Raw genomic sequence first — 18,919 nt, 5'->3', positions numbered from 1 at the left:
TGTTTCTATCCTACTCAGTAACTTCATTCCGTTCCGCCTGTCCCAGACAAGGAGAGATGATGAGCTCATCACAGCTGGCCACACTGTTGTGTGGGTCCTCACGCACTATTCCAGGAAGAGGTCTCCTTCCCAAATAGCGCCGAGCCAGAAGGTAGGTGTGCATTTACAGACACAGGAAGGACCTTAATCATGTATCCACACTTCTAATCCTGGGAGTAGAAGAATGGCCTCAAAAAGTAAATGATTAACCCAGGGGTATCTAAGTATTTAAACACACACACACAAGTATATATATGTACATATATATTTACTTGATGCATAGATCATCAAGGACTAGTTTTCTAAAAATCCCTTTTCTAAATTGTTATCATTTAACAAGAAAAAATACTTCTGTGGTAAAAATCTAACATCATTATTAAGGCATAACACTTTTTAAAAATCAAATTTAATGGGGTGACACTGGTTAATAAAATTATATAGGTTTTAAGTGGACAATTCTATGATACGTCATCTCAATATTGCACTGTGTGCCCACCACCCAAAGTCAAACCTTCTTCCCTCACCATATAATTGACTCCCTTTACCCTGGACTACCTCTTTTATATGCAAGTAAAAGTGTAAAAACACCTTCAATTCTAACTTACATAATTTTTTATGTAAACTTTTCCACTTCAATTTCCATCTAACTTTAAGCATCATAAAAATGTATACACAGTCAAATGCAACTCAGGAAACATCGATACAGTAATTTTAAAAACACAAAAGGAGAAGAGATTCAGGCCATGTGTTTACTGAGTATCATACACACAGGTACTTTCACTTATATCTACCTCTCTCATACTACGGTAAATTATAGAGCTTTACTTCTCATTCTACAAAATAAAAAGTAAAAAGTCAACACCATTTAAAATTTCAGTTAATAAATGGAATAAAATTGGTCAGAAGACAAAAACTAATTTAAAGAGAGCACTAATGCATTATTTCTATAACACTATCTGTTTTCATTTTAAACTTAAATGTAAATAAATTATTACTAAAGTTATACTGACTGATTAAACAATAAAAAATAAAGAAAACCATGAAAATGCTTTAAGAGTTCATTGTAGGCGTGGAAAATTTAGTAAAAGATGATTATTTTTTAAAGCATCCCACACTCAGTAAACAGAGGTGCGCCAAATGGCCATACACAGGGTTTTGTTTGAGTCAGCTGAAAATTTGACAATGGCAAAGTGAGTAGTCATTTTCTATCAGTTTTGCTATTGGAACTCAATTTAATTTCAAAACCAAGCAAATTTAAATACTTTAACAAAACCCAGAGGGGGTGCTAAAGAGAAAATCTCTATGATGGTTTTCTTTCACTATCTAGTGATACTTACATTTTCTTCTTGATCACAGTACGTTGTACTCAAGCCTAGCACCGCAGTTCAATGAGTATAACAAACATGGGAGTCAGTCCAGAAATACAGCGCAAAAGAAACTCGAAATTACATCAGTTAGACACAAACTGAAATTTGTAATTTAACTGCACACGTCCAACAACAAGGTACTTACAAAACTGCGCTTGCCAAGGTGTGACGTTGTTGATGATGATGGTGTTAAGTAATAATCGATAGTCCCTTTCTTAGCAGTCTTTACTGCTTTAAGGTTGCAGAAGCACACACTTAAAAGGGTTAGATGAAATGGCATCTTCACATTCACCATGTTTCGAAAAAGTTTCATGAGTACATCAACCATTGGGGTTATCGCATCATAATTTCCTAAATAAAGTGTTTAAGAAGACAGTATTGACATCTAAACACATTATATAGTCATTAGTATAAAGGGCTTAATCTAACTTAAATTAAAATCCTAACTAGATATCATTGGGACATCTCAACATCAATACTAAATGTCAAATGGGTACAGGTTTTCAGAAGATTTGAAATACAGGATATCTGCTTATGGTAGAGTGATGATGTCAGAAAATCTCCCCACTGAACTCTAATAGAAGTAAACAAGACTGTCAACAGCAACCATTTTGAGCGTCTGGAAATAGACCAAAGGCAACTAAAGTGAGAAGCACTGACTTACAAAACACTGCTAGTGCTTAGGTAAGAAAGGAGGAGAGAGCAGCCTGTTCTGGGGCTGTCCACACTTCCCTTTAGGCAGCTCAGCTGGTACAGTAGTTCCACCAGGGCGAGGCCGGCTGTGAAAGGCAGCAGGGCTGAAGCCAGAAAGAGCACGTCTGGTGTGCAGCTGGGGGCAAAAGCTCGCACCCAGCAGAGTGGCCAGTGAAATGAACAAGGTTGGTAGGAAACACGGGGAGAAACCACACAGCTCTCTAGCCCGAGGCCACAGTGATGGTTGGGGTGAGTGAAAGATCAGCAGATCCGCCACAAACTTAGCCAGGCGATGTGGAAATGAAAACAACCGTATAAAGACTGTGTAAACTGTCCTCATGAGCCCAGGTGACTGGGAGGCAGCATGCGCAGGGAGGGAAGGGCAGGGAGGGACCAGCTGTCCACATACATCCCTAACTAGAACAGAGATGCAAGAGGGCCTAGCTGGGAATAAAAGCCAAGGCAGACCTGAAACGGCCTAAGTGTTAAAGTGCTCTCCCACCCAGGCACACGTGGGGTGACAGAAGCGAGAAGCCTCCCCGGCCCTAGCATTGGAGCCAGCGGTGGCTACCCACCAAACTAGGCACACACTGCTATAACCTCCTAGGAAGCTAAAATAAAACATTTAAATTTAAATTTAAAAAGCTGAGCAGAGAAATCAGGGCAATACATCATAAGAAAGGGTATATCCTGCAGCTCAAGTCCAGACAAGTTACCAAAAAAATTAAAAAGCCTACGTGAAAAATATCCAGAATTGCTGGAATACCTTACCTAAAATACCGACTTTTCAACAAAACATTACAGTATATGCAAAAAAAGAGACAGTGTGATTGATTCAGGGAGAAAAAGCAGTCAATAGAAATTAACTTTGAGTCAGATTTAGGGAAGACTTCAACACATATTCAAAGAGTTAAAGAAAATCATTTTAAAGAATTAAAATATAACTGCCAAAAGGGGAATCTCAATTAAAAAAAGAATCACACAAACAAAGGAAATTCTAGAGTTAAAACGTACAATAATCAAAATAAACAAAACCACTAGATGGGTAAAAGCAGTTTTGAGATGACAGATTAATCAAAGAACTAGACAAATGAACAGAAATTATCTGATCTAAAAAAGAAAAAAATGTCTCAAGAAATATGAATAGAGCTCACATACCTGTAGGTCATTTTTAAGTATACCGACATATGTATAATGAGAGTCCAGACAGGAGAAGGAATACTTAAAGAAGTAAGAGTCAAAAACTCCACGAATTTCATCAAAATATTATTCTACAGAATCAGAAAGCTCATAAATCCCAAGTAGGATAAACACAAAGAGATTCCACACTCAGACATGTCAGAGTCAAACTGCTAACACAGCGACAACTCATTACCTAAAGGAGAATGAGAATCCAACTAGACCTACTAACACATGACTGCCTTTGAGCTCCAAATTCACCCTTTAGTGTGTGTTCAGTGTTAATGGGTTGGACTCTTAATTTTTTTTACATTGAACATGTTAAGCTTTGTCAGTAGAGAGCACTGGAGGACCATTAAAGAAGAAAATGGGCTTCTCTTCCTGGTTCCAATGTACTGTTATCTACTTTTTCTTGCTCCTGTACATTGTCTGTTTGCAGTACATATTTGTGGTGCACTCAGTCCCTTAGCAACCTCAAGCCCTAACCCAAGCCTAGTGACCATGTTACCATGGCAACACCAATTCAAACACTGCACACACCAAGCCAGTGCTGTCAACAGAGTCCCAGCTCCTTCTGCACACCTGCCTAACAGCCTTGACCTGCCTACTTTCTGAAGGGTTGTCTCATCCGCCTCTTCCTATGCAGGCACCATACCCTTCAACTTTGTGGGAGCAGATTCCTTCAGGACAGCCATCACCAGCCTCCCCTTGCCTGCACCCTGGAGGTCTGTTGACAGATGCATGCCCCACATAAACACTGCATACCCCAGCTCAAGCACTGCCCTGCCAGTGAGCCAGTGCCCCACATTCAACTCCTCCTGTGTACCCACACACTAGCCTCAGCTCGTCTGTGAATCAGTGTGGGTGCTTTTCTCTTTGCCCAGTAACTATGCATCTCTGGGCCCAGGAACTCAAAAGGAGTTTTCCACCATCCAGTGATCTGCAGCCACACCTTCTCTTTGAGAGGTAGGAGAACTCCCCTTTCCAAGTTTGTCCTTCCTCGGGTACTTTTCTCCCCAGACCTTAACACATCATCTTAGAGTTCTCTTGATACCCTTAGAGTCAGTCCCCTAGCTCAGGTTAATAATTCTGTGAAACTTTTCCCATTCTAATTTCTGTGTGGTTTATTCTGTCCTGAGTGGTAGGAGACTGATAAAACCATTAACAGCTGACTCCTTGTCATAAATTTTATTGCCATTCAATAAAATCTGGCTCAATAAATTTGCAGGACTGAAATTGTTCACAGTATATTCTCTGGTAAACATGAAATCAAAGTAGAAATCAATATAACAGAAAGAAATATAGAAAATCATCAAATATTTGGAAATTAAGGAATAAATTTCTACATAAATTTAGGAGTCAAAAAAGGAATCAGAGAGATATGAGAAACTATTTTGACCTTAATGGAAAAGAAACATAACAAAATTTATGGAATACAGCTAAAGCACTGCATAAAAGGAAATGTATGACGTTCAACTTGAATTATTAGAAAAGAAGGTGAGTATAAAATAAATAATATAAGCTTCTATCTTAAGAAACAAAGGGGAAATGACAAACTAAACCTAAAGCAAGCAGAAAGAAAAAATAACAAAGGTCAAAGCAGAAATAAATAAAACAGAAAGTATAAGAACACTTAGAATTGTTAGATATAACACCAAAAGCACTATCCAAGAAAGAAAACCCAAACACAATGAAATACCACTACGCGGCCACGAGAATGACTATCATAAAAGAAACTGGCAACACTGAACGTCAGTGACAATGTGAGAAACTGGAATGATCGTACATGGTTGGCGAGAATGTAAATTGTTACACCCACTTTGGAAAAAATTTGGCAGTGTCTTAGTGTTCAACTTAACACACCTTAACGCACAGCCCAGCAGTTCCACTTCTTGCCACACATGCAACATAAACAAAGGCATGTTCTGCCCAATGACTTGCTGGAATCATTTTTCATAATAGCCAAAAAAATAGAAACAATCTAAAAGTTCATTCAAAAGTTATCTCATGCCATGTAATTATCATAGCTTGTTTTCTCTGAGCTTGGGAAACTTTCTTAACTGAGTCTCTACTTTTATAATCTATTAAAAAAAGTTTTCTAGTAAAAATTTCTGATAGAAAAGAGGGATTTAATAGCTCACTAACTCCCTATGAAGACCCTCCATCCACAGAGACAATTTCTAATGCAAAGCTTCCTTTTATAAGGGCACAACCTGCCAATTAAATGATTAGGAAAAGCCCACACCTGCCCCTAACTTCTGAATTACGTGGGATGGAATGGGGCATTGGCGGCTCTCGCGGCTACAGTGCTTCTCAGGTGAGTACCGGCGGATTGTTAATCTCACTGTATGTGGCTTCCTTCCATCTTGGCATACTCTAAAAATAAAGAGAAAAAGGAAATAAGCAATTTGAAAAATATTACCTAAAGATTTTTAAAAACTGTCTAGTAAACATAATGGATCTGAAGGTGCCATATTTAGTAACTACAACATTGTAAGTACAGTTGATAACTACACAGTAAGCAATAAAAGGTCCCTGAAGAGCCCAGATAGATTTTGTAAACTCTATACACTGAAGAACTGAAATTGTAAGTGCAAGGCTCCCACTCAGAATTGGGTGCTAATCAGAAAAAGAACAGAAATAAAACATAATTACAACATGCCATTTTATAATCCAAGTTCAAAATGTAACTAAAGGCAAAATATTAAAATCAGCAAGAAGTTAAAGAAACTGAGAATCACTGACAGAAGCAAATATATAAAAAGTAATAGGTTTTTCACACTTTTTAAAAAATACACCATTACAGGAAGAAAAAACATCGTGAGATTACTTTTGTCAAAGAGCACTCCCCAAGTAGATCCAAGAGAGCCAGTAGTAACAGCACCACTATGTGGCACACTAGAGCAAGAACTGGAAAGATCAATTAGATACTGTATTTAGGAAGATGCGTGCATATACATGCATCTTATAAAGTATTCCATCCAAATGGTCTTGGTTTTGGGGTTGAAAACAAACTTTTAATGATTCAGAAAATTCACTTTAACAGTGTAAATTTAATAAGAGAAAATACATGTCATTATATGTATGGCAATACATTAAAATCACAAATACAAAATACAAATATTATACATTGTTAAACATGCTGAAATAGAAGATTTCTATCGGAATAGATTTTTGTAGTGAATTATTTTTTTTGCCCTGGCTGTTGTGGCTCAGTGGGTTGAGTGTGGGCCTGTGAGTGAAAGGGTCACCAGTTCAATTCCTAGTCAGGGCACATGCCTGGGTTGCAGGCCAGGTCCCCAGAAGGGGACATGTAAGAGGCAACCACACATTGATGTTTCTCTCCCTCTCTTTCTCCTTCCCTTCCTCTCTCTCTAAAAATAAATAAAATCTTTTAAAAATTATTTATTTATTTCTTTCATTGCTTTATCATAAAATTTCTTAATTGCTGCTTTAAAAATAATAAACATCTTAAATGGTTGCTGTGAATATGTTACTAGTTAAATATCACCCAGATAAGCTTGTTCTTTTAAGTTATTGTGCAATTCAAAGGCAATGATTTAGTTCCTGTAACTAATTAAGACATACTACAAAAAGATTATATTCTAAGCAATCTTAAACTACTGCCTGTACATTGGACTAAAAATTAAATGATTTAATACCTCTCACATTTCTATCGAGTCATCATTAACTCTAGAAGTTGAATACATTCACACACGATATTTTTTTTGCCAGTCACTTACACAGTATTACACTTCAATCCCTGAAATAGGGGACATGATATAGAACAGGGAATGGCAAGCCGAGATAAGGATAAATGGTTAATAGTTGGAATTGCACAGATTTAGAGCACCTAGTCTCATTCCTGGGTTGATTCTTAAATAAGAGAACCTATAATATTCATAATTCTTGTGTTTTTTCCACGTGCAGAACTGTCTCCCGTGCCGAGGCTTTTCATAGTAGTCTTCTATTTCTTTGGGGCAAAGCAAGTGACCCAGTTTCACAAGCCCCTCCCGGGCCCACCCTGAGTCATATCTCTGGAGCTGGGTCGAGGTTAGCCCCGGTTGCTTGCAGCAAGACGATAAGCTGCGTGGGTTTGCTCAAGCCATGAGAACCACATGGCATGTGACAGCCAAGTTGTAGGAACTTCACTGCATCAGTTTTCTCAGACCTAGAGTCATCCAAACCCTTTTCTCTCATCAGTTGGCCACCCAGACATCATTACAGAAGCACAACCACCCAAAACTCTCAGGCCCCACACACCCCATTCTGAGAAATCAAAGACATAAGAGGAAGAGACAATATTCTTCTACAGAGTGCTGAGGACAGACATATGATGGCAAAGGGCATCAGAAAGGTACATGTCTTGTTCCGCACATGCTAGGCTATCTGTGTGCTGTGTATGACCCCAGGTGACAGTCCTCATGTACTTACAGACCAGTGACCCTGTGCACACCCACAATCACTCTCACTGCCCACACACAGCCCCGCTGAGCTGCTCTTTTGCCTGACTCTATTTTCTTTCACGTAGTCTAAGACACAGGAGATACAAGCATTCATCTGCTTTCTCCCTTGCTGTTGCTCTCAATAACTACCTATCCTCAACCATCACATATTTATAGGTGTTGGGATTCTAGAGATGTCTGTAAACCCCAGTAGGTAACTATCAGTAGCTTATGATCCATAATGTAAAAATAATGTGAGTAAAATTCAATCAAACTAGATGGGTTAAATTTAGTTAAGAGCATCTACTACTACTTTTGGAACAGTTTATAATGTAGAGAAAGTCAGTGATAAATGATCTATCTTTACACTGTTTAGTCTTCGGTTAATCTTTAAGTTCCAAGACAGAGCATTAAGTATTCTTTCCATATACTTTATACAGAAAATAGAGGATATGGCAAAATGGAAAATCACCTGTTCAAAAGACTAGCAAGTAGTTCTTCAATCTTACTTTTAGCTTCGACTTCCGATGCACATTTTTTAAATGAATCTTCTTCACTAAAGGACTACCAAAGAAGCACAAATAAGGATAATTGTAAACCCAAATACGCATATCCAATTATCAGTGCCATTTAGTTCACTTTTACATTACCTCTCTTTACCTGCCAGTTACTGTACTCCACTAGAAAGTGCGCTGGAAGTTAAGAGAATTACAAAGGTCCAGCAGCAACTCCAAGTTTACTGTATGGTTACTGCAAGACTCTTAAAAAATTTAAATTTAACCTTGGACAAATTATTTAACCTTTCTACAGTATGGCATCCTCACTTAAAAAAAAAAAAAGAATGGGAGCAAGAGGAAGAGAGGGCAAAAGGTATTAACAAACAGTAGAACTGCCCACCTCAAAGGCCTGTGAAGATTAAATGGGATGATGTCAAGTGCTTAGTAAAGCTCCTGCCACACAGAAAAGAATCAGGCAATGTGAACTGGATCATTATACCTTTCTCCATTTCCTAAATCATTACACTACTCCAAAAACAGGACTTACTAAAAGATTAAAATATTTTGCATCACATATGTAATATAGGCTATTTAATCAAAGTGGCTAACTTTAGATTTAAATACCAATTCTCAGATTCAATTTAAGAATATTTATTAATCTCTTATACACTGTCTGGGTAGCTCAGTTGGTTAGTGTTGTCCTGCTATGACAAGGTTGAGGGTTCCATTCCCAAACAGGGCACATACAAGAATCAAACAATGAATGCATGCATAAGTGGAACAACAAATCAATGTCTCTTTTCCTTCTACCCCTCTCTAAATCAATCAACTGTAAAAAATTTATTATAATAAATTAGCCTCCTCATAGAAAAGGGGTCATGTACTAACTAATAAGCAAACTACAATAGTAAAAACGTAGCAATAAACCAGAAATCTTCATCTGAAATAATGTGACAACCAGTACTCAATTAAAATATCATTATCATGCACCTGAGGTAGTCCTGATGGTGTTACAGGAGAGTTATCCTCTCCAAAACTGAGCTTCTGGATACGCTGAGCAACTGCAATTCCTAATTCCTTTTCTAGTATTTTGGGTGAAAAGGTTTGGAGATCATGCACACTGCTGATACCCAGTGCTTCAAGGCGTTTGGCAGTTTTATAGCCAATACCTAAACAAAAAGAAATGTATAGAGTGTTACAACAACTTTTTTCCTTAAAATAAAACTAATGAACATATTATAAATACTGCATCAATCACATCTTTAAATCCCATAATTAATATTTTGCTAAGATCGAACTTCATTTCAAATGACATCACTGTTCTGCTCAGCCCCTGTGAGTTATATGAACCACTTTGAAAACCCAACAGCCCTAATATACCTAATATGATGAATATAGAGACAACCAATAAATTCTGTCTTGATAAAATTTTTACCACCTGTTATATATACCACTATGGAAGGACTCAAGAATCATGCTGATTATTCATTGGGTGTCCAACCCTCGACCCATGGGCCACTTGTGGCCCAGGATGGCTATGGATGTGGCCCAACACGAAATCGTAAATTTACTTAAAACATTTTTTGCTCATCAGATTTCATTAGTGTTTCTGCATTTAAGGTGTGGCCCAAGACAACTCTTTTTCCAGTGGGCCCAGAGACGCCAAAAAGTTGGACACCGAAAGAAAGACTGTCACTAGAGCAATTAAAATCAATTAGCATGTGCTTAGTAGTTAACCTGCCCGATTTTTATACCCAACACCACACATTTATCTACAAGTCATACCTGGCAATACTGACCACCTGAATACAACTAAGAAACAGAAACCAAACCAACAAAAAGAATTCTTACTAGCAAAACTCCTATCATAAAGTTTTTTGCAGGAAAACTCAGTTATATTTTATCACAGAAAAAAAGCTCAGGCAATGTAGTGTCCTTTTACTCCCCTCATTTTAAAAAAAAATTAATTCCACAATTATCTAATTTCCTTGAACACTAAAAGTAAATCAAAGGCGATGAATGTGTAGGGGAAATTATTAAAGTGGAGTGACAGATATTTTCACAGCTGAAATAAAAGAAGGCTAGCAAGTTGGCAATAAGGAAGAAAAGGCCTGCAAAAAAAATACAAGAATTCAAAAAGTAAAGTCAAGTAATAGTATTATGTATCAGTTTATAGTCCTCAATGTATTACAGTCTGACATAGTAACTGTTCTTCAGAATACAGACTTGGGTGCATCCAAGAAGTTACAACCGTAGTACTTTAAGGAAGATGAGGGAATAACACATTCTGGAATCACATAAACATGTGTTAAGTTTCAGTTGTCTTAAAAATTCACTTCCAAAGAATTCTATATAACATCTTTATCCCAGGCAATGCCATAGAAATGAAGTTTAACATATCCATTATTGGTGGTCTACAAAAGCATAAGTATTTGATCTTCAATGATACAAACTTGACCTGAATAGATCACTGGACCCTTTAAAAAATAATCAGCTTCTTCATCTTTAAAATAAAAGCTTTGTCTAAATGCTTTGGAAGGCCTCTTGTAGCCCTAATATTTTATATATAATCCCAAAATAGAGTTATTAAAAGACAATGCTCCTCTTTAGATGCAATGTACAGTATAAAAGTATAAACCAGGGATTGGAAGTAATTGACTATATGAGTATGTTCCCAGGTTATAACTTCTATGATCACATTCAAACTCTACAAAAGTAGGTGAGACTAGAAAAGAACTCTGTATGTTTCCTCATACAGACTCCCTCCAGAAAACAGGTTTTTTTGGTTTTCTCCATGAACCAAGTACACAGGCTCTAAAAATTAATTACATGTCAGGCAGTGAAAGACAAATACCATATGATCTCACCTGTAAGTGGAACCTGTAAGTGGAATCAAAACAAACAAGCAAGCAAAATATAACCAGAGACATTGAAATAAAGAACAAACTGACAGTGACCAGAGGGGCAGGGGTCAGGGATAATGGGGGGAAAAGAGGGAAGGGACATCAAGGAACTTGTACGAGGGACACATGGACAAAGCCAAAGGGGGCTAGGATCGAGGGTGGAGTGTGGGGAGCGCAGCGGGGAAAATGGAGACAACCATATGTGAACAACAATTTTAAAAAGAGAGAGAAAAAAATAACTGCATGTATGTCTTATTTTTAAATTAAAGAAATACAATAAAACTATACTTTTCCAATACATTTGTCTTACCAGGCATTTCTTTTATGTGTTTCAGACTATGAATGAGGTGCTGAGAACTTTCAGGCAATAAGACTGTTTGTTGATTTGGTTTGAAGACGCCAGAAACTAATTTTGCCAGTAACTTATTGGAAGCCACTCCAGCACAGCCAGTGAGACCCAGCCGGTCACACATGGCTTCCCGCATCTCGGCTGCCATCTGAGACCCAATAAGCAGTCTCCTGTGCAAGACGTCGTGCAGGTTTACAGCTATGAAAACAGCCAATGGTGTCAAAAGTCACCACAAAAATTTTTAATTTCCTCTTTTACAAATGACTTTAAAAGGGTACAGGATTTATTTAACCTATATTCAACACCCCCCACACACACCACCACACTGTCACCCACTTAACTAATCTGTTTTGTTTTTCACAGCGATTCTGTAAAGTAAGTAACTACAGGGTATGAACTCCAAGGGCCTGTGATAGAGAATGCACAGGAGTGTTAACTGATGAACAGACTATGAAAATTGATCTCTCCTAAAAAATTCCTACTGACATTAGTAAAACTCTTCTTCATGCTACCTGTAAGCAAGCATAAAGCATTGTATTAATAAGAAAGCCAGCATTATAGCTTTGAAGATCTGAATCTAAATTTTATGCACTAGATGTATAAAAACAATTTTAGATATGTACATATTTAAGAGTTCTTTTATCAAAAGTGTAGGGAAATGATCTAGAAACAACTTCTATAAGGTGTGAAAATGTTATTACAGTGACATGAGACAATCCTTACCCTCAGGGGTATTTACAAATCAAGTGTCATATCTGCAATTTACTCTCACATGCTCATCAATCAGTCAGCCAATCAATAAAGAGCAAGATAAAGCACATGTGGAAAATAGTAACAGGTATATCAACCAGGAGGGTATAATGAGTGTTCTCATTGTATTATTCCATTTATTTTTCTGTATGTTTAAAGAATTTTAACAAAATTGTGGGGCAGTGGAAGAATTCGTGAAAAATTGGACATTTTCTTTTTAGGATATAAGACCTAGCTCTCTGTGCTATGTTCTTAGCAATAAAATCTGAATTTGCTTTAAGAATTACACAGAAACATATTTGGAACATTCTTGCTTCTCAGCCTTAGTGAGTGACAAGAAACTACAGGTACAAAGGATAAGAAAAGCTCCATGTCTTCTTCTAGGAGAGAACTGTAGCTTTCGCCCTTTTCTTTCACGTCGGGAAGTGGAGAACTACATGGGGACTCATCACCAGCTCTCAGCAAAGAGAATAAGAGGAAGCACATGCAGAGACCTAGAAGCCAGGCGGTCAAGGCAAGTGATACACAAAAGCATAGCAGCTTGTCTTCCCTCTGGTATAACATGCAAGTCACCAGTGAAGTCACAAGATCTCTCAAAGTCTTATTAGATAGTCACTGGAGCTTATTTTCGAATGCAAATATCCCCCTGGAAGTACCAGCAGCCACTTATACTTTAATATATGAAGAAGATGAACCATTCTGCTTTCATGCTAAGAGCTGGCAAAGACGATCTGAACAAATTGAACAGGAGCTTGCAAAAGACGGCAGCCAGGCCGGGTCAGGCTCCCAGAAGGACTAACTCAGAAAGTCGGGGGCAACAAAACAGTCTTGGTGCTCTGGGGGAACAAAAGCAAGCAGCAACAAAGGCAAATTTCAGCTGCCTCAAAGTTTTGCTTAAAGACAGTTTGAAGAGAATCAAAAATTATTCTAAAAAGCATATTATCAAGCCAACTCCTCTAACGTAAGGCTCACCTAGAGAGGTATGACACTCAAAAATGGTAACGCCCAGACAGTGTCGAAGTGGGAGGTGTGCAGAGCACCGAGCTACAGGAGCAGCACGCATTTCAGTCACCCGGACAGATGACTGACATAGGCTGCACCTCCAACAAAAGCCATAAAATGTCCAAAGTCGGTTTTGGGAACACACTGAGCATTGAGACATGTAAGTGCTTTAAAACGACTGGACAGAATAAGTCCGATCCACTCACGCTGCTCGTTGTACACGTGACCCGACACGGTCAGCACTGCAAGTTCATCGCTTTGAAGCTGCTGTAGTCGCTTCTCCACCATGTCTGTTATATCCACAAAATTTTCATCAAATCCAAGCCTCTCAACAACTGGACTAAATTCTTCCAACAAGTCTGCATGTACAGAATATTGGAGCACAGACGCAACTGAAGTTACAATGAGAATACATTTAACTTTTATGCTTACATCAAATATGTTAGTAAAGGTTTTACATATAGCCACAGTTCCACAACATATTTAACAAAGTCCTTGTTTAACTGATTTTTTTTTCTGAACAACATTTTGGGTAAAGGCAAAATTTTTTCAACAAAGTCAGTCCAAAATGATATTTGCTGGGCAGATACTCATAGTGATACATTTAGCTCAACCTCCTATACTTATAATTTCTGTGTCTGCAGTACATTCAATATCAATGCTTATCGTTAATTATGATCTTGAAGCAGTGGACCAAAGAATAAATTATAGTCTTCCCAGAAAAGTAAAAACAAGTAATAATATATTCTAGCTACATTTTTCAAGAGAGTTTTTAAAGGCAAAACCAAAATTTATAATTTCTAATGATTACTGAGCCAAAAAGAAAACTCATTTAATTTTCAAAATACACCACAATTCGGTATTTTAATTAGCCATTCCTGAGCTAATTCCTTAAAGGCAGAGATAGACCACGATTTACAGGTACTTGAGTGTCCAACATCTAGCCTAATGCCTAGTCCTTAAGTCAAATGTTTACTAAACTGAACTGAACTAAGATTTGATATAAATTCAAAAGGAGTTATCAATTTTCATTTTTAGGATTAAGACTAATAACAACTTTGAAATCACCGAGAAGAATTTTCATTTCTCTCTGAATTACCTCTTGAAATATCAGCTGGATGGCAGAAAACACTCAGTATTTTTTTCACCTATGAGGTAAAATCTTTATAATTTGAGAATATCTAACAGTCCCACACATACTAGCAATTATGTTGGGACAAACTTAAGTGCAACATATAGCGGTATTCAAAATTTTAAGTGCAATAGATCAATTACCTTTGATCTATTATAGCAATTAACCTCTAGGGACTTAACTTATAAATACCCTCATAAAAGTATGCCCAAATTTCCCCATGAAAATGTCTACAGCAGCACATATTTGTAAGAGCAAAAAGTTGGTAACAGCCTAATAATCCATCACCATCAGGGAAACCATGAAATTTCTCATTCAAAACAAGACCTTTTTTACATAAAAGGAGCGAGTAGTAATAAGTATGCAGGGGCGTTAGGCATAAAGTGGGACACACAGTCCTCCTATCGCTGGAGGACCAGTTAAATCAGCATGGAGCGAGATGCAATGGAATACTGCGGGCATTGGAAAGGATGAGGAGCTGCTACGTGAATGACACGAAAGATCACCGAGAACAAAGGCAAGATGCACAGCTCTATGTGTCATGTAAATATTCTTCCATGACACTAAAAATTAACGTCTTAATATTCAGACACACACAGTTTTGCATAATGCACAAGCACTATTTTGGGAGTAGAGTCTTGTCTTTTCTGCATGGTTGTCCTTTCTCGCTTCCCCTCCCATTTCAGCACCGCCTCTCCCCGCCCAGAAGGTAACTAATGTTAACTCAGTATCTATCCTCTCATGTTTCTCTTCCTGTTTATATATACACATATACATATATGTGGGGGAGGAGTTTGTGCTATTGTTTTATACATATGGAAAACTGTAATACACTTTTTGTGCATCTTAACAAGGTAACTCAACAAGGTATATACGTATGAGTCACGTATACGGCACCAATGCATTCTTTTTAATGGTTACTTAACAGTCCTTCATAGTCTTAATTTAGTCATTCTTATCCTGATGAAAATTTGTTTTCATTCCATGCTTACCAATTATGAACCATGCTACAATACAAATTTTTGTACATACATCCTTAGGATTTTATTTCTTAAATTGCCAGAGGTTGTACCACTGGGTTAAAGACTTCAAAATATGTGTCTTTAACTTCAAAAATGTTTGCAGATTGCTTTTTCAAAAAAGCTACAATACTTTGTTTCTACTTTTTCTCACATTATTTTTTGCAAGTATGATGGATAGATATAAAATATCTTACTGATTCAAATTTTCTTAGACAATAATGAATTTGAGCATTCTTTTATCCAGATAATCATAGGACATTGTGTTTGCTCTTTTGGTCAATCACCTATTCATATTCTTTGTCCAATTTTCTTGAGTTTTTTTTCCTTGTTGATCTGTTAGTGTTTTTGGATATTATACATATTTAACCCTTTCATCTGAAAATGGCTACAAATAATAAGAGAACAAACAATAATAGTAGTAAAGAAGATAAATAGAAAGCTAGTTTTTAACTAATTGTTTTTAATTATGTTAAACATTACAGAAGCCTCTCTCAACTAACATTAATGAATTAGAGTATAGCATATTTCTTCATAATTCATTTAAATTTAAAATTTAAAATATTTGGCTTTCTTTAGTACATCTCCCCATTTTCTCCCTTTTAAATTTTGTTGCACTTATTTCATATTTACACACCAATCAGGACCTACTTCAAACTCCTCCCACTTGACATTTTGCATCAACACTACTTACATAACATCATCCTCATATACATTTTTAAAAAATGGGAAAGACCCAAAACAAAGTTATTAGCAAAAAAGAAACTGATTATGGCATTTTACATTTATTAGAAGATTTCATGAAATGAACAGGCATCCTCTATAAAAATTAGCCTCTATAAGGCTAAAAACTACTGCCTGTAATCTGTACCTGTAACCCTGTATGACATCTCTCTGTATCGAGTCAAGTCTTCTCCATTCACCAACACCAGCTGTGGACACTTTTCTTTTGCATCTCTAACATTCATAAGTTTCTTTACTCCAAGTTCCCTAGCTTCATAGTTGCAGGTAACCACCAAAGATTTCTGCTGAACCCCTATAAAAAATAAATATTTTATGAGAAAACTGAGTAGAATTTAAAGAAATATCTTAAAATATAGTTTACTAATCCTATATTATAATTGTAAATTCTAATACAATCTGTTTTGATTAAAAAAGCTGTGTCTCATTTAAAAAATACAGCCTCTATTCATCAAGTTCTTTAAAGTAAAATTTAACAGAAATGATCACGAATCAATAGATTCTATGTAATCTTCAGCAAAAAGATACAAATAAAATCATTCTAGAATTTTTTTCAGACAAAACCTGATTAAATTGTGCTGAATTAACTCTACATCTAAATCTAGCACATATTTTACCAAAAAAAAAGAAGCAGATGAAAAGAATTCAGTTAAATTAATTCCTGGAAACTCACTTATCTTCTGAGTAACTGTGTAATGAATATAAATCCATGTTCTGCTGTAAGTACCAGCCTACAGTAATTATCAGGTATCTCCTCCAATTGATGTTCTCATTATTGAACTGTTCTTCCTAATCATCTGCAGAGAAGATTAGATAATGTGGAGGGGAAGAGTATTCTGAGCCCCCAAATTTTTCTTAATATGGCTAATAAATCAGAATACAATGGACACAATGAATGAGTGCTGACCTTATTATACGACAAATATTATCAACATCCATAATTACCTAAAGGTTTGCCCTTTAGTTCCGGGTTTGAGATCATTTCTACTTGTGCATAAAAGCAATCCAGATCCAAGTGTACTATGACTCTGGAAGAACAACTTCCTGCTGGTACCACCTGATCATGAACTGATGCACGATATGAAAAGAAATACAAATGCTTATCAACTCTGAGCAACTGGCAATTCCTTAAAACATGGTAACTGAGAAAAATAATGCAAAAACAATTTTTAAAGTTTCTTTCCTGGATTTATTATACCTGCTAAAGCATCTAAAAATTACACACACGGGAGCAACTCCACCTACAATAGGGTCTTCAGTCCTGTTCACTTAGCATTTCTGTTTGCACTGTATTTTTCTCAAGAATAAACTTGAGGGGAAAAAGTCTTGATCAATAATGGACGACAAGAGACTATCCTCTCCCTTGAAAGTTTATAGTAAGCCCTGGCTGGTATAGCTCAGTAGATTGATGCGGGCCTGTGAACCAAAGGATCTAAGTTCGTATTCCCAGTCAGAGCACATGCCTTGGGTTGCAGGCCAGTTCCCAGCAGGGGATCCAGGAGAGGCAACCATATATTGATGTTTCTCTCCCTCTCGCCTTCCCTTCCCCTTTAAAGATTAAAGAAGAAAAAAAAAGTTTACAGTAAAATTTATGGTAAATTAGAGGGGTAGAAAAGTGTAAACACAGATTTCAACCAATTTACAAATTACTGTAAGTGGCATGTCCTTAAATTTTAAACAATCAGAAATACAGAATTGCAGAAGACAGAATTTTATGGGTACCCGTGAACTATATTTAGCTTCCATACGAAAGCAGGATTATCTGGTTCAGTGCTGAATCCCCAGTACTGGTAACAGTGCCTGGAATATAAGACTATCAATAAATGCTCACTAAATTGAAAAAAAAGATTACATATTTCTTGGACTTTAAAAAAAGTAGCTTATGTCATAGTCAATGGGGTGGGGGGGCCGGAGGGCGACACACAGGAAAGATGAAATTCCAGCTGTTACCAGTTTAAAAACAAGGCAGGTTAAATGCAATGTACTATTCTGGTTTGGATCCTGGAACAGAAAATATTGTAGTAGGAAAAAACAGGTAAAATGTGAATAAAGTTCGTATTTTAGTCAACAGTATTATGACAATGTCAATTTCTTAGTTTTGACAAATGTACCATGATGATGTAAAATACTAACACTGAAAGTTGACATTAGGGACAACTTTCTCCAACTTCGGAAATTCTAAAATTCTTCCAAAATGTAAGTTTAATTACTTAAAAAAAAAAGGCAGGGACACAGAGCCGGGGGACTCTGGCCCGAGGACAGACGAAACAAGATACAGTCAAAGCTAGAAGTGGGTCTGGAGAGGCGATCACTGCGCTCAAGCCTCGTCCAGGGTTCCTTCCGAGCCCACCCATTCCTCCCAGACCCAACAGAGGCCCAACCCCACCCCCAACGACTGCGCGACAAGGTTCTCCACGTCTGCAACTTTAAACTGCCCAGGAGCCTGCTTGGCTTTCATGGAGTTCTTTGAGGGGCTACTACAAATACACTCTTGCCTAACTAGGTGATGCCATCCCTCTCGGGGTCCTGACTGCAAAACACCAGGCAGCCAAGGGCAGCCCTAGTGGCAGACCCAGGAAGATGAAATGAACCAAGCAGGGCGGAGACGGTCGCACCCCAACGGCCGCCGCCGCCCAGGGCGTTCGCCCGCCCCGCCCTTCTCATTTACACCAGGGGAGGTTGCCAGGTTCCTCAGGCCCCCGCGCACCCGGCGAGCCGGCTAACGCCCACGCCTGCGCGGGTTCCATCTCCCGAGCCGCGGTCTCTTCTTCCGTTTAGCTGCCTTACTCCTCGGGCTCCACCC

General features: G+C 37.6%; 1 protein-coding gene and 1 long non-coding RNA gene across 5 annotated transcripts in view; one reads left to right on the top strand and one right to left on the bottom strand.

The window, feature by feature from the left end:
* LOC119063664 (uncharacterized) overlaps positions 1–11,544 on the top strand; it is a 22,104-nt gene extending 10,560 nt beyond the window's left edge. The window contains exons 3-4 of the long non-coding RNA XR_008391410.1: positions 19–151; positions 11,459–11,544. This is a non-coding gene — a long non-coding RNA (uncharacterized LOC119063664). The remainder of the gene's footprint in view (positions 1–18; positions 152–11,458) is intronic.
* The window catches only part of POLI (DNA polymerase iota), a 24,844-nt gene extending 5,925 nt beyond the window's left edge, over positions 1–18,919 (bottom strand). The window contains exons 1-9 of one of the 4 annotated variants that reach the window (XM_037165101.2): positions 18,785–18,919; positions 17,062–17,184; positions 16,247–16,411; positions 13,431–13,583; positions 11,434–11,670; positions 9,211–9,389; positions 8,196–8,287; positions 5,524–5,654; positions 1,552–1,757 (exon numbers count right to left, since the gene is read on the bottom strand). In XM_037165101.2, coding sequence (XP_037020996.2) covers positions 1,552–1,757; positions 5,524–5,654; positions 8,196–8,287; positions 9,211–9,389; positions 11,434–11,670; positions 13,431–13,583; positions 16,247–16,411; positions 17,062–17,184; positions 18,785–18,863 — 1,365 coding nt within the window. In that variant the 5' untranslated portion in view covers positions 18,864–18,919. The remainder of the gene's footprint in view (positions 1–1,551; positions 1,758–5,523; positions 5,655–8,195; positions 8,288–9,210; positions 9,390–11,433; positions 11,671–13,430; positions 13,584–16,246; positions 16,412–17,061; positions 17,185–18,784) is intronic. The other 3 variants (XM_037165102.2, XM_037165103.2, XM_037165104.2) reach the window with 3 other exon arrangements.

Source organism: Artibeus jamaicensis, unplaced genomic scaffold, assembly GCF_021234435.1.
Source record: "Artibeus jamaicensis isolate MK-2021 breed Jamaican fruit bat unplaced genomic scaffold, CSHL_Jam_final contig_354, whole genome shotgun sequence".
Lineage (NCBI taxonomy): Eukaryota > Metazoa > Chordata > Mammalia > Chiroptera > Phyllostomidae > Artibeus > Artibeus jamaicensis.
The sequence above is the reverse complement of the archived record's forward strand: the minus strand, read 5'-3'. Positions and strand labels throughout refer to the sequence as shown.